This window comes from Pleurodeles waltl, chromosome 7 (genome assembly GCF_031143425.1).
Source record: "Pleurodeles waltl isolate 20211129_DDA chromosome 7, aPleWal1.hap1.20221129, whole genome shotgun sequence".
NCBI classification, from domain to species: domain Eukaryota; kingdom Metazoa; phylum Chordata; class Amphibia; order Caudata; family Salamandridae; genus Pleurodeles; species Pleurodeles waltl.
The window spans coordinates 1,238,862,957-1,238,878,126 of record NC_090446.1 but is presented as its reverse complement, the minus strand read 5'-3'; the positions used below and the strand labels follow the sequence as shown (position 1 = coordinate 1,238,878,126).

The window sequence follows — 15,170 nt, the reverse complement described above, 5'->3', positions numbered from 1 at the left end:
AACACTGTGGGAAACAGTCAGGCTCTCTCATTACTCAGCTTCTTTAGACCAATTGCCAGTACTCACACTGGCATTGTCCCAGAAAAGGCCAACATACTTATTGACGCACACAAGAAAACCCACATGTATAACGCTGGGCAGCGACGCAGTCTAAGAGCGCAAGACTGAAAGCCAAGCAAACAGCACAAGATTACTGCGATGAGCCTGCAGTTGGACAACATCACCCCTTACCCATTGGGCACAGGGACCATGACCAAGTGACCAGCACTTCCCACAAATCCACCAATTGCACAACGGATGATTGTTGGCAAAGCTCCACTATATTGTTCAGTCACTGAAATTTCGTTCTAAAAAACTAGTAGTCAAGGTGGACATTTTAGATACACAGCAGTGTTTGTGTCAGGAATAGACAACAAGCTTGATACACTTACCATCCTGGAATCTCCCCTACCAAAAGTTAATCCTGAGTATCCAGAGTTTGGAAAGTGTGCTTTTTCGCCAATTCTCAATAAACTCTCCAGTCTGACAGAAGTTTTATCATCAGTTGTCACAGATCTAAAGATGCAAGCCATGGCCTCTGTACTGTGTGGTAATAGACTTGGAAGTAAGTCCGTTGAAGAGCCAATAAAAACAGAACTATACACTTGCCCCTCTGGGCCATGTGCTACTGCAACCTGTCCAGCAATTCCCCAAATAATCACGGCTGAAGGGTACACCAGTGCTCGCAATACATTAGTTGCACCAAAGGATTCCCAATGTATTCAGTTACATATAGCATCTGCACAGCGGAAACATGAACAACCAGATCTTAGGTGCATGCCAGCAGTAACAAAAACACAAACACTACAATTTCTGAAACAGGAACGCCTAAAGCCGCACACGAAGTGTTGAGCACTGTGCTCATTGTACAACACAGCTCCCCTGGAGAAAAGCACCTCGGACGTGAAACGGCAGGTGCAGCCCAAATAAAACTACCATCAAAACGAGAACACAAAAGACTGCAGGAAACGAATAAAAACAGAATATTAGGCAACCAACTACTGCGGATCATAGATCATCCAATAAAATATATCCAATCTTTGAACCAAAAAAACGCTGAATCCAATGGCGTATTCTATTTTTCAGGCAAAGCTGGCACATTTATTCAAGGGATACAAAGTGACCCTCCTTCCCCATCACTGAAACCTGCTCAACACAGGGGGCACCGGTCCAGGCTAAAACAAATTGTCAGCCAAGCAATGCTGCACCTGTCCTTTAAAAAAAAATAATTTTTTTTTATTGTTTTTCACTCAGAACAGATACAATAGCACAAGACAGACGAAGGTGTGATGGCATGGTGATCCCTCGGTATCTACCATTATCCGATGCAACTGGAAAGGCACTCCAGGCCTAATCCAAGTCAAGGCTCCCCAGTCCAAATGCAGAGTAGGCAGTATACAAATGTTGCCCCATCAGCCTCTTGCAGAGAGCCCTATGCTAGCTGTCCGTCAAGTGGGACTCTTGTAAGAATGCTATCTGCGCCCATCCATGAATGATATGAGCAAGAACATTCTAACACTTTGATGGTGTATTAAGTCCCCGCACATTCCAGGTAATCACTCAAATGCAGTCGGCCATTGCTGTATTGCAGCGTGTGGGTCTGGGCCTCCCCCTGTGATTCGCTTATCTGCAGCACCACTATCCGATCACACCTCACAGCCTTGCTCACCATGCACACATCCATAAAGAAAGAAACATAGCTAAAAACCATAACTAACTTGCTAACTATCCACAAGTCCCTCCCAGGACTCCGGTATAAACACATCCTGTCCAAGCAAAAATAGGCAATGGCCACAAACTAAAGCCCGGTTACAACGCTCAACAGGTTCTGTTACAGAAAATTCTGAAGTGGAAAGAGACTTGCCCTTCCAATAATGTCCATCTAAGATCAACCAGTCAGGAATCCTGTAAAATGCTGGTCCTCCACAGCACCACCATTAATAGAGTAAATTATACAAGGAGAAACAACAGTCCTATGAATACAATACCACATGTATATTCCAGTCTACAAAATGCGACCCAAATCTCCCTCGAAAGGGTCAAATTAGGTCGCCTTCTGTGCTCAGTGTAATCCCTGATAGGATGTGTTTCATGCATGATTCTACTGAGTTTGCTGATCTTGAGGTAGACTCCCTGCGCTATTGCAACCCGGGAGGCAATGAACCATTTCCATATCACAATGAACCTGCCGCCTCCACCTCCATCTTCTGCTCTGCAGCCACCTGCTGCTTAGGTGGGTAAGGGCGCCTCTCGCTTCCAGGATATCTGTTGCCTTGGTTGCTGCGATCCAGGCTGCTCTGAAGAGGCAGGCCACACAGTCTTCTCATCAAAGAGTTCCAGCCAATCCCATACAGCTGCGGGATCTGATAAGAAGTCGGCCTTTCCAGAACCATCTCGAATCGCACCTTCACCAACTGTTCAGAGTCCAGAACCCAGCCGTCCTCACATCCACACCATGTAGGACAAATAAGTTGTCCACAGGCCAGCCACCACCTCCGCCAGGCAGAACAGACAGAAAGGCAGTCATCTCTGATGAGTGGGACACTCCACCACAGGTCCAGCAATCTCCTCACACAAATCCACCAGTAAGTTAAGGGTATGAGTGAGGCACATCAGCGGAAGGCCACAAGAACACAGAAGTAAAAGTAAGAGGAAAGGGCGGTGGGCAGATAAATTCTTGGACCATCTGTGCACCAGCACTATGCCAGTATCGGAGTTCTTTAAGCTAGTGACCACTACCCATTCACTAGCCGGCAATGGTGTGATGCCCCAGGAGTGGGGGCGGCAGTGAGGCAGTCCACCACCGGTCCCTGCAGATCCTCCTGCCTGTACAGGCCATTTGCAGAAGGGGAGCAGGGCCACCAGGCTCCAAGATATGGGCAGACCAATTGGTGGGGGGAGCAAACTACCGCCCGCAGTGCGCGACCGCCTCACTGGCTCCAGTTCAGGCCCAGGCTTACAAGTGAGGAGTGATGAGAGCCGCGGGTGCTGCAGTGTTTAGTTCCGGGCCACCACCTTGCTTCTTCAGGTGGCACTGATATCACTCGATGTGGTGCAGTCTTTGGCAGTGGCCCACTATTTCTTCAGCTGGCTGTGTACCCTCAGTACTACAGCATTTGGGGCCCCCGCTATAGGCAGTGAGAGTGGTTACAAGGGCTGTGTGTTACTAGTGAGTTGAGGCAGCTGGGGAGCTCCTCCGTAATGCTGCCTTCAGCATGGAGGCAACCTCCACTCCCTGCTGCACCCATCTTAACAAACAGTTACCCATCAAATGGGTGGCTGGACATTGCAGCCATACATATGCAGCCAAGGTACAAGGCTAATGCTAGTTCTCTGGCTGGGAAGGACGTTGTCATACCATTTGTTAGCAAAGATAACCATAACTGGTTAGGAGGCTTGAAAGATTATGAGACAGAAGAGTTAGCTGCTTTAACTGAAAATCAGCACCTGCTCAAAATCACAGAATCAAGGGAGAACACCTCAAAAGGCATAGAGAACCTGTGGTTACAGTGAAAAATCAATACTCCAAGAAACCTGAAAACTTTCTTCCTGCACAAACTTTTTTACCAAGGAGCTCTCTATGCCCAGGCGATCGACTGCAGTTGTTCCGTGGAGAATTCCTACATTACCCACAGAGGAATCTAGGCGCAGATACAAACTCTAATTTCAAAGGCAATCCCCAACCTATCTCTGGGTGTTGCTTTACTTTAAAGCTCAGGCATTCATCACCAATTAGGAAATACGATTCTCATTCCTCTCTACCCAGAATATGTATTGAGAGGTGCCCACGATACATTAAATAGGAGCAATATCCTGAAGCTACTCACAAGCCACATGCCATTGGCACATTTAACCAGTGCAGACATACAATCGATTGCATTAACGGCTAAACACGGAAGACAAATGTGACCGGAAAAGGATCACTTCAGGAACTAGGGCATACTGGGGCATAACACTAAGAAGATATTCAACTGAAGCATACCCATTACTGCTCTGTAGTGAATCCATGACTGCTAGTTACAATAGAGGTCACTCAGATGAGACTTTTTTCCAATTCTGACATACACAATAGGTAGCAATACCCAGTCCAAAGACATAGCACAAAGGCTGGAAGTTAGGCTGGAAGTGACACTAGGGAGGCAACACAGGGTGAGTCAAAACAGAAACATGGAGACAAACTGGCTATGGCTGCCAGTGGCCTTAGCTATTCGATCTGGAAACTGACTACAAGCCACGAACACTCCCAGTTCGTCCACTGGTCTCAAGATTTGCTAATGGAATTTAAGAGGTTTGAGCAACTTGGCTGACAACATGGAAATGGTTGCATACCGGCAGCAATTTAACATGATAATACTGCAGGAAACATGGGGTATAACATAACTTCCTCTAATCTGATACTTGGAGTATGGATCCTCAGCATTAAAAACACAGTGAAAAGGCAGACCTAAAGGAGGTCCTAGCTATTTACATTTCTTAAGATTTTGATGTTAATATATAAGAAATTGCCCTACATGAAGCTTGGATCAAGGCTGTACTGGTTGCAAATTGAGTGTGTGACCTCCCCAAGGCTCCGCTCATATTAATAAATATTTACATCCACCCACGCCACCATCTAAAACTGGATATTATACCGAAACTGAAGTGAATAATAACCAGCTTAATCCAAAAGCATGTCAGGGCACACATGATCTTAACTGGCGACTTCAACTCAAAACTACTCTCCAGCAGCTATGGAGAGAAATTGATGTTGCTACAAGATGAGCTCTGGAACATCTGTCATCAAAGGATATCCTCAATAAAAAGACATGACCCCATTGGAGAGAAGATATTGGGTATCTGCTTGCATGCCGGTCTCAGATCAGTGAATGAAGAAGCAGGAAAGGATGAGCTCTGCCCGACTCATCACTCATGTTCCATTATAGACTACACCCTCATGAGCCTCTCCTTGTTTAGATACTTGGAGTCATTCAAGATAGACCTTCACTTAGAAAGCAATTGTAATCTGCAAACCTTGAGGCTAGCAATAAAAGTTTGTTACTGGTGAAAAGTCTAGTCATTGGCTGTGCATCACCAACTAGCAGTCTAAAGAGCTCAAGCTGGAAATGTGCTACATGAAAGGACTTTGAGGAGAGCTGCTGACTAATCCTGGAAAGTCTGGCCATAAATGACTCGAGTCCGAGCAAAGCTTAGGAATTGGGAATCAAGAACCTGATTGGGAAGTTTCCATCTCATTCACACAGAGAACATGTTCTTCCACAAAACAGAAGGCTGTGCTGCAGGCTCCCTCCATCTATAAGGTCCATTAAAAAGGAACTGATTAAACAGCTTAGAGATCTCAAAACCAACCCACCCGAGGTTGGTCTAAGGAAAAAAATTGCTAGCATTTAGAAGGCTTATAAAAAGGAAATATGCTCATTCATATGTGCTGCCCATAACAACTACTGTGAACCACGCTTCCATGCCATTAAATCGAGAAACAAAAGTAATCTAGAACACCCTGTGGTTAAATATAGCTGCGCACCAATGGGAAGACTGTATCATCAAGGCCCAATGTGCTCCCATCCAATGGCACACCCAAAATCCATTGCAACAAACACATGGGGTGCAGGAATCCTTGCGTTTGAAATTGCCACCTATATGGAATATTTAAAATCATGAGGTATAGAAACTCCTCCCCCCACCCCAAAACAAATACATGTAAATCACATGCTTTTCTAGCAAACAGGTTGTTTGATTTAATTAACAGGGGAAGATGCAGCCAAATGACCTACCACAACAATTCTTTAAAGGCAACCCAGAATATTGGGCATCCGTAGTAACACCTTTATACAATAATTGCATATCTACTGAACGAATACCAGAATCTTGGTGAGGCACTATAATTCACCCGATATATATAAAGGTGGAAGAGCTCCGGAAACTATTGATACATTTCACTGCTGGACAATGAGGCTAAATATTATGCATGTTTTCTGCAAGGATAACTTGAGTTATGGGCAAATGAATAATGAATAGCCCCCCCCTCCCATGGCTCTGGCAATGGTGGCAGATAAATTATTAAATCGAAATACTTGCTATGTCTTTGCTTTGTGTATTTCAAAGCAGTCTTTGACTCAGTTCCATGTAACATAAAATGGTATAAGCTTGCAGCAATGAAAATAGTCTGCCTCCCTTACTGAAAAGTCTTATCATCTTGTATTCAAACAATTGGCTCCAAGTAATATTGGGGGTGGCACCTCCTTGACACGACAAATACAAACCACAAAAGGTTTAAAACATGTGTGTCTTATCCCCCCAGATTTTCAACATATTTATGGCGGATCTTCTCGTAGACGTAGGCGAAGTAAATGCACATGCTCCAAAGCTTGGCGGCATATCAATCTGCTTGCTTTCTTCATGCACATGATGTCCTTTTACTATCCAGAACCAGAGTGGGGTTGTAACGACCTTTGGACAAACTTTACAACCATATGAAACACAGTGGGCTTTTCATCAATCCTGAGAAAACACAAAGAAAAAGAAACCAGGCCTGTGGTATCTCAATGGCCTCCAAATTAAAATTGCTGAGGAATATAAATATTTGGGAAAGATCATGGATATTTGTGGAACCTTCCTCCCCCACAAGGCCTTAAAGTCAAAAGCAGCCTCCTTACTACGGGCATTTATAAAGCTTCCGAAAAATCTTTACTTTCCCTTCCTCGATCCCTCAATGAAAGTGATTTGTGCCTTCTTTAATTGTTCGATTTAAAACAGAGCACCCAATTTTGGCAGCGAGATTTGTGAATTTCATGCAGGCATTGGAGAAGGTATTGAGCACTGCAGCCCCCTGTGAATAATATTCTAACCAGGCACTTTAAGACCTATTGCCGGAGGATGATTTACCCACTCGCTACGAGAAATCATAGTCCTATGCGTCCAACTACTCATAAACCATGTTTGCAGTGATAAACTAGTAGAGGAATAGTAACAGCCGTAGATGAACTTGAGCGTACTGCTTTATTCCTATATATGAAGCCTTAATTTTGATGTATAAAGTGATTGGCAGAAATTTGGCCTGAGATTATTTAGAGGATTAGTTATAGCAAGAGATGGAATGTAGAGTGGATTATATTCCTATTTATATAATGCAAATTTTAATTGTACAATGTTGCTAGCACAATGTACAAAGAATTAGGTTTTGCTTGTCTGATGACCAATCGAAAAACATAGGGTAGCCGTAAATGTAGTAATTAGTTTTGCATCTTTAGTACCCAAGACTCTGTAGTGTATTCAATATTTAGAACGACTGCATTGCACTTTATCTGCTTCATAATAAGACAGGGCCTATGTTTTGGCTTAGTCATGCAGCTGTGATTTGGAAGTGTGGTTTGAGAAGTAAGAATTCAGATAGCACTTTATATACTCTATGCACTTTCTGGGAATCAACAGTTTTTTTATGACCGCTTTAATATACATGTTTTAAAAGGACAGAGATTTAGGTTCAGCTCTGATTTAGAACTGTCAATTGGAAGCGTTTTTGTGTACATTTTTATAATGTGTATACAATGAATTTTGTAGAAGTGGCAGTAAATTATGCTACGAATAATTCATTTTAGCTGATAGATAGGCTTGAAATTGTTACTCAGCATTTTTATTATGTGAGTGTAATGAACTTTTTCAATAGTTTTTATTAATCATACAAATAAAGCTAATTGAATTGAATGGATCCAAGAACGGACTACCCTATCCCGCTTTGGTCTAGATGCATGCCTTCTTGCATAAACATGTACATTATTCTGTCCACAGTCAAAGCGTGGGAAAATTCACCCTTAACATCTCTGCATTTGGACCAATCACATACCTTGCGTTCTGGGCTTCCATGCTCCCCACAATCTTCTTTCCATATGCACCTGGGCAGCTTTTGATTTTGCCTGAGTGTCATCAAGTACTTTTTCACATTCCTCCATGCTTACATTGTCAATTCTCGAAGGTATGGTCTTGCAGGTGTGGTGCCGACTATACCCATTTCTATGCTAGCAGTTTCGTAGTGTTCTATGCCAGTGCCGTATTTGCTTTCCCAGTGTGTTGTTCTGAATCTTGCATGTTCTTGTGCTTAAATGTGCTACAACCCTCCTCCTCCTTCGACACTAAGTTGAAGGATGTGCTAGTAATAGGTTTTGGATGATGTATTGGCAACTAGGTTTTGGGCCATTGCAAGGGTCAACTGGACATGCCATACACCATACCCACCATGTCAACACTTCCAAAAAGTCTAGCTTGATCTTCCTTTACTACTAATGATTCATCCTCGCAGTACCCCTATTCTTTAGCCACCTGAATGCTTGTATGCTGCAACGTATTCACCAGGTGGTGACAAAGTTGCAAACTCACGTCTTGTGCATGGGACTACTGTACCTCACTCAGCCTAACAAAATCCTCTGAACTGCTATGTCAGAAGCCCCTATTTGTAAAGTGATGGGGCTGGGCAAAAGTGAAGGCATGTCTCACTGGAGAGCGAGGATTGCCATACCCATGTGGTGGAGAGTGCAGAGGAGGTGGCCTCCCCCCAGACCATTGCCCCAAACCGCAAGCCATAGCCAGTCATCCCCCCCAGTACGCGGTGCTCTGTGGGAGCATAGTACCTTTTGGCAGTTTCCTGAGAGCCCAGTACAATTGAGGGTAGCCGCATTGAGCGTGGGATGTCAAGCGACACAAAGCAGCTGAAGAAGCTAAACCAGGTCTTCTTCCCAGTTAAATACAATAATAGGTTCTTGAGAGATATTTTGGAGGTTACGGAACTGGCAAAAGTTGCCTATTTCAATGACATTGCAGGGGTGCTGTAGGGTGAATCACTCCCAGTGCTAGAAGAGACTCCACATCATGACGCTGGGTTGACTTGCCCCCTACCGCAGGATAGGTATGGGAGCAAAAAATGTTGCATCACGTCTTAAACATCTGTGAAAAGGAGGGCACATTTGACACCATTTATTTGCACGTCCACATCAGCAATGAGTCACCAATCTACTTCTACAGAGAGTACGGTTTTGAGATTGCGAGAAAGAAAAAAACAATTACAAGAGGACAGAGCCGGCAGATACTCCATGTTCTACAGAAATAATTCGAGTCCTTCCGTTGCCCAGAATGCAGATGTGCAAAAGACTGCCAATTAAATGTCTATATGTATATAGTCAGTGAATCCTCGATTTTCCACTAATTTATCGCCAAATCTGAGGCTCGTCAAAAGTAAAATTTTCCACTTCCCTTTCTTAAACCATTTGCCTACGATTCTATTCAGCCTTTGCTGACCCCCCTCACAAAATTGAAATATTTTACCATGGACTTTAAAAATCACTTTTTTTTCCTGGTTATATTTTAAAATGTACTCTGGGCCTTATTTGCAAAGGGCGTCTGTTTGCTTTGTTTTTGGGATGAGGAAGCGTGCTCACACAAATAGATTGTGTCTATAGATATTACTAATTGGGGAGAAGAGAAGTGTAGGATGTTGAGTATTGTTATTCTGCTTTCACATTGAAGGGCAGAGTTTATACATATATCTATATGTATTTATAAAAGATGAAAGATGTAGCACTATCTAGTCCTCTTATTCGCACATTGAGCCATGGGTTTCTTCATTCAACAAGTTGGACTTCTCTATACACTCCTCTCTTTTAGCATTTCAGCAAGGATTTCATTCAAATAGATTCAGGTTAAATAGTAAACATTTTTAAATACTGCAGTTTGTAAAGTGACGCAAATATCTCACCTGTGCCACAGATGTGTGGTGTAGTACTGCTGATGGGAACAAAATCAAGCCAGAGAGCTGCTGACCCTTTCCCAGGAGTTTGGGACTTTTAGATCTGTTTGAGACTCTGAACAAAGATCAGTGCACTAAGCTCTGACCAGAAGTTTCCAAGGCCAGGGCTGATTATTCAGTGAGTGTCTAGCTTCGAGGAATGTTCCTCTCTCTTTCAGCTGTGCTGACTGGTTGAAAAGATATATTGGGGAAATGTCAGATTATCTAAAAATTAATTCCTCACATTGCTTACCATTGGCTTGGTCTTTTATCATTCTCATTTGCCTGCTTCCTATTTATGTGCAAGCCAGTTAATCCTGTGTTTGTCCCTCCATGGCAGTCGACCTGAACTTGTGGATTTTACCCGTTCTCGCACACCCAGTTAACTATGAATGAATGGAGCTTTGTGCTTTCAGGCACTATTCTTACCTTAAATATTTGACATAGACTATCTCAGTCTACTGATTAGGTTTTTGTCCTTTTGGTGTCAACTACTTTATAAAATTATACTCTGTTTTTCTAAATTGGTGTGTGATTTTCTTGTTGTATCTTCACTTTAATTCTGTTTGAGTTCTGCATAAATACTTTCTGCATTGCCTCTAGTTATGCCTGACTGCTTGTGTGCCAAGCTCCAGAGGGTTAAGCACTGGTTAATTCAGTGACTTTGTGTGGTTCACCCTTAGAAGGTTAAGGCTGTTGCTTGAGTAGGTTTGACTAATTTGCACATACACTATTAATGCATTTCCTGATAAAAATGGGCATGCGGTTTAATGATGATAACAGTGTAAACCTGAGACCTTGATCCTTTTCATTGTATTTTCTCCAGACACGCATGAACGCATCATAGCATATTCTCCCAAATGGACCTTAGGAGACATTTCATGAATTTAACTTATTGTAGTTGTGAGAAAACAGGGCTGATTGCAGAGGCCCCACAACTTTTTGCCCCCATTTTCCTCTTTTTGCTGGTGTTTTCCTGACTTTGATGGTGCCCTGGGTACTGCTAACCAGTCCCAGGGCCTGTGCTCTGTGTAAAATGGATATGCAAATTAGGCTAATTATAATTGGCTAAGTTAACCTACCTATAAGTCCCTAGTATATGGTAGGGCATGTAGGTTTAGGGACCACAGCATAGGTGGTGCACACCTAGGTGCACTGCTGAGGTGCCCAGTGTCATTTTAAAAGCAAGCCTGCCTTGCTGGCTGCTTTTAAATTAAAGTTATATGCAAAATCGACTTTGGAATTAAAGGTACTTCCAAAGTCTTAAACTACCTTATTTTTACATATAAGTCACCCCTAAGGTGTGCCCTTTGTGCCCCTAGGGCTGGGTGCCATGTAACTATAAGCAGGGACTTTATAAAAATAGATTTATAAGCCCTGGTGACGTAAAAACAGCCAAATTCGTTTTTCCCTCATTGAAGTAAATGGCCTTCATAGGCTAGAATGGGCAGACTTTATTTAAAAATTTTAAGTCTCCTTAAATGTTACATACCAAGAATTTGGTATCAAATTAATTGTTGTAATAAATCCCACAACTTCCAGTTGTTGGATTTCATATAACTTGTTTAGGTAAAAAGTTTAGACTTTACCTAAAAAGTTGCCAATTTCAGCTCTGCATTGTTTTTGCTGCTGTGCTCTGATTGGCCAGCCTGCAGCAGCTTCTGCCAGGCTGCCTTGATGAGGTGTGAAGTGGCCAGGCTTCACACAAAGGAATGTGCTTGGGGGAGAGAATCTCCCCTCAGCAGATGGTGAGGCAGGAAGGGGGAGGGCTGCCAAACTGGTCTTCAAAGGCAGAGAAGGACATTTGCAGCACCCAGCAACACCCCCACATCCTGCAATCCCAGACAATTAGGTGCCCCCTTGATTAGATTAGGAGAGGGCAGGAGAGGGGTGTGTTTATGATTTTTAGCCACACCAGTGGGTGGGCTCAGCCAGATGTAACCTCCAAAAATCAGATTCAGCCATGTTGGATTTTTAGAGACTGTTGCCTTTTGGGATGGATTTTTGCCACACTTCCCAGGAAGTGGTCATCACAGGGGAACGACCCTGTACCTGATTGGAGGATCAGGACCCCCATGCTTTTCACCCAGGAGCAAGGATAAAACTGGCAGACCTGCCCCACACCTCAGATCCCCTCCAGAATTCAACAAGAAAGGAACTAAAGAAGAAGAAGGACTGCCCTGCTGGACCCCTGGCCTGCACCTGGACCCTGCACTCAGAAGGACTGCACCAGCTGCACACTTGGGCTTCACCACAAGAAGGACTTTGCCTGGCTTCAACTGGTTCAAGGAGGGACTCCCTGTTTGCTACAGGTGAAAAATTGCTAAACCAGAGTCCCCTGCACCAACTCCTGAAGAAAGCGACCAGCTGACCACTGTCCAGTGGCCAAAAAGGAGTTTGCGCCAGGTGCATTCTGGGAGTTGAAGTCCGCACCCCCCAAGGACCATCACAGAACTTCTGGACCCTTGGGGTGAGCTGTGGACCCCAAAAGAACCTTAAAAGAACATCTGGGTGAAGCCCCAGAAGTTTGGAAAAGATTTGAGAATTTTTGGAAAAAAGCTCCAGAGAGGGACCGACCCGCCGCGGAAATTCTAGCCGGCTTGCCTCAACCGCGACCCGGCCTGACTTCGTGGTTCGTCCCGGTAAAGAAAAACATCCAAAAAAAGAGACTAAGTCCGAACGTAAAAAGTTGACCGGGACCTCCCAGCCATCGTATCCGAGAAGGGCTCCATGGACGTCGGATCAAGATCCAGGTTTACCCCGGTCGAAGGATTTTCATCTCGAAAAAACGACTAAGTCCGAAGGTAAAAGTCTCCACCGAGGAAACCCACATCACGTATCCGGACAAGGGCTCCAGGAGGTCGGATTCAACTGGCAGGTTCGTCCCGGTGAAGAAAAACTTCAAAATAAAGACTAAGTCAGAAGGTAACTTTTTAACCGAGGCCTCCCGCGACCTGTAGCCGAGCAGGGCTCCATCGCGGTCGGCCTGAAAGTTTGACTTTGCCCCGGTCGAGGTGCAACCAGATGACCCGATTGGCGCTTTTTGTTTCTAAGCGCTAGAAAAGTAATAATTCTTTAAAAATTCATATCTCCGGTTCCCCTGAACCGATTTTAATCATTTTTGTGTCATTTTAAAGATAAAAATATAAACTATTTTTATAAATTGGTTTTGGATTTTTAAACTGTTTCCTGTGTTTTATTTAATTACTGTTTTGTGATATTTGAATGCTTTACACTTTGTCTCCTAAGTTAAGCCTTGACGCTCGTTGCCAAGCTACCAAGGGTTGAGCTGGGATTAATTTACTGAGACCTAACTGTACCTATGTGGAGGTTAGTGGCTTGTTGCTAGGTGTAGGTACCTACCTGCCCTACCAATAACCCATTTTCCAACATAATTGGAAGCAGCGACGGGATCCTGTACTTGTGTTCAATATAACGTTACAGTTTTAGGTAAAACAAATTAAAAATCCTTTAAATTGTCCTAGTGCAAAAAAATTTTTTAATTTTTAATTTGGATTAATTTCAATTATTGAATTTTTGTAATTTTTCTAAATTCTTGTTTCCAATTTTTGCAAAAAGTTTTTGTTGACACAAAACTAGGGAACCATGGAGCTTGATCTGGCTAGCCTACCCACACTGACAGTAGTCCAGCTTAGGGGGTTGTGTATTGAAAGAGGGTTGCCTGCAACCACTGATCTCAGGAAGCAAATCCTGATCACATCCCTGACAGCATGGGCTGAGGCCCAAGAGGTAGAGTCAGAAGAAGCTCCAGAGGAGGGAGAAAGAAGGGAGGATGCAAGCTCTAACCACTCAGGGGAGGGAAGGCATCTGAGCCCAAGTGAGGATGAGGAAGAACGGTCCTCAGTAAATACAGTCACTAGGGGCAGATCCAAAGCTAGTGGTGGGAAGGGGGTCCTTTCAGGAGGAGAGAACCCATCCATCAGAGAAAGAGAGCTGGAGGCCCAGCTAGCATACATAGCTTTGGAAGCAGAGAAGCTGGCCCTAGAAAAGAAAAAGTGGGCATACAAAGAGAAAAGAGATGGAAGCAGCGATAAAGAAGCTGAGGTGTCCATGGGTGGGGGAGTTTGCCCCAGATTACCCAAGGGGGTAGTTCCTGCTTATGTAGAGGGGGATGACATAGATAAGTGGCTCGGGGCCTTTGAGAGGGCACTCCAAATGAGAAGGGTTAGGCCTCAATACTGGGGTTCTCTTTTGTGGGAGTTGGTCCCCAACTCAGGGAGGGATAGGCTTCTGACCTTAAGGGGGGAGGAGGCAGATTCATACCCTAGTATGAAGAGGTGCTTAGCCAAGAAGTTTGGTCTGACCCCAGAGCAATATAGAATGAAGTTCAGGGACACCCAGAAGGTCAGTACCCAGTCTTGGGTTGACTTTGTGGACATTTCACTAAAGGCACTAGAGGACTGGATTATTGGTAACGAAGTAGATACTTATGAGGGGTTATACAATCTGATCATGAGAGAGCACATCTTGACGAATTGTATCCAAGAAAGGTTACGCCAGCATCTTGTGGACTCTAAGCAGACCAACCCTAGAGAGCTAGGGGAGGCAGCTGATGAGTGGTTGAGAACCAGGGTGGTTGTCAAGTCCCAGGGGGGAGACTCCAAGAAGGGGGGGACAGGTCCCCAAAAACCTAAGGAGGGAGGTGGTAAGCCCACCACAGAGACTCCCTCTGTACCCCAGAACCCTAAGAAGGAGGAGAGTAAATCCCACTCTGACCAGCAGAGACAGTTAGACCCAGGGTTAAAAAAGCTCTTGGACAGTAGGGCTTGCTTTGACTGTCAGCAGACAAGTCACTTCAGAGGAGATGCAGCCTGTCCAAAGAAGGTGGTTAGCACTGGGCTGTCCAGTGTAGCCATAGAGGAGGATTCCTCAGATGATGAAGTCCTCCTAGCATTGTGCTGGGAGACAGGACCAGATGGTAAGCTGGTGATCCCTGAGGGTGGGAGTAGGCACTTCCACCACATTCAAGTGAATGGGATCCCTACCACTGGCCTGAGAGACACCTGTGCCAGTCACACTATAGTGAGTGACCGGTTAGTGACCCCAGACATGTATGTCCCAGGAAAGACAAAGAAAGTCAGGATAGCCACAGGGGAGGTCACCTCCAAACCTGTAGCCATAGTGCCCCTAGAGAGGGAGGGTATCCTTGACTGGATTAGGGTGGTAGTCAGTGCTGACCTTCCCCTAGATTGTATCCTGGGCAATGACCTCCCAGAGGTGAGTCTGGTCACAGATGGGGTGGTCGCCCAAGGCGCCCCCCCAACCCAAAGTCCTGGGGAGTCAGTCCCTACAGTTAGGAGACAGGGGTCCCCAAGAAAAGGAAAGAAGAAAAGGAAGG

General features: G+C 44.4%; 2 protein-coding genes across 2 annotated transcripts in view; both read left to right on the top strand.

The window, feature by feature from the left end:
• DNAH9 (dynein axonemal heavy chain 9) overlaps positions 1 to 15,170 on the top strand; it is a 975,671-nt gene that overhangs the window by 847,441 nt on the left and 113,060 nt on the right. The gene's annotated exons all lie outside the window — the stretch shown is intronic.
• Positions 3,241 to 9,188, top strand: NAA50 (N-alpha-acetyltransferase 50, NatE catalytic subunit). The gene is given in 6 exon segments (XM_069199874.1): positions 3,241 to 3,548; positions 8,687 to 8,848; positions 8,850 to 8,946; positions 8,948 to 9,068; positions 9,071 to 9,115; positions 9,118 to 9,188. Coding segments are annotated over 6 exon segments (804 nt in total).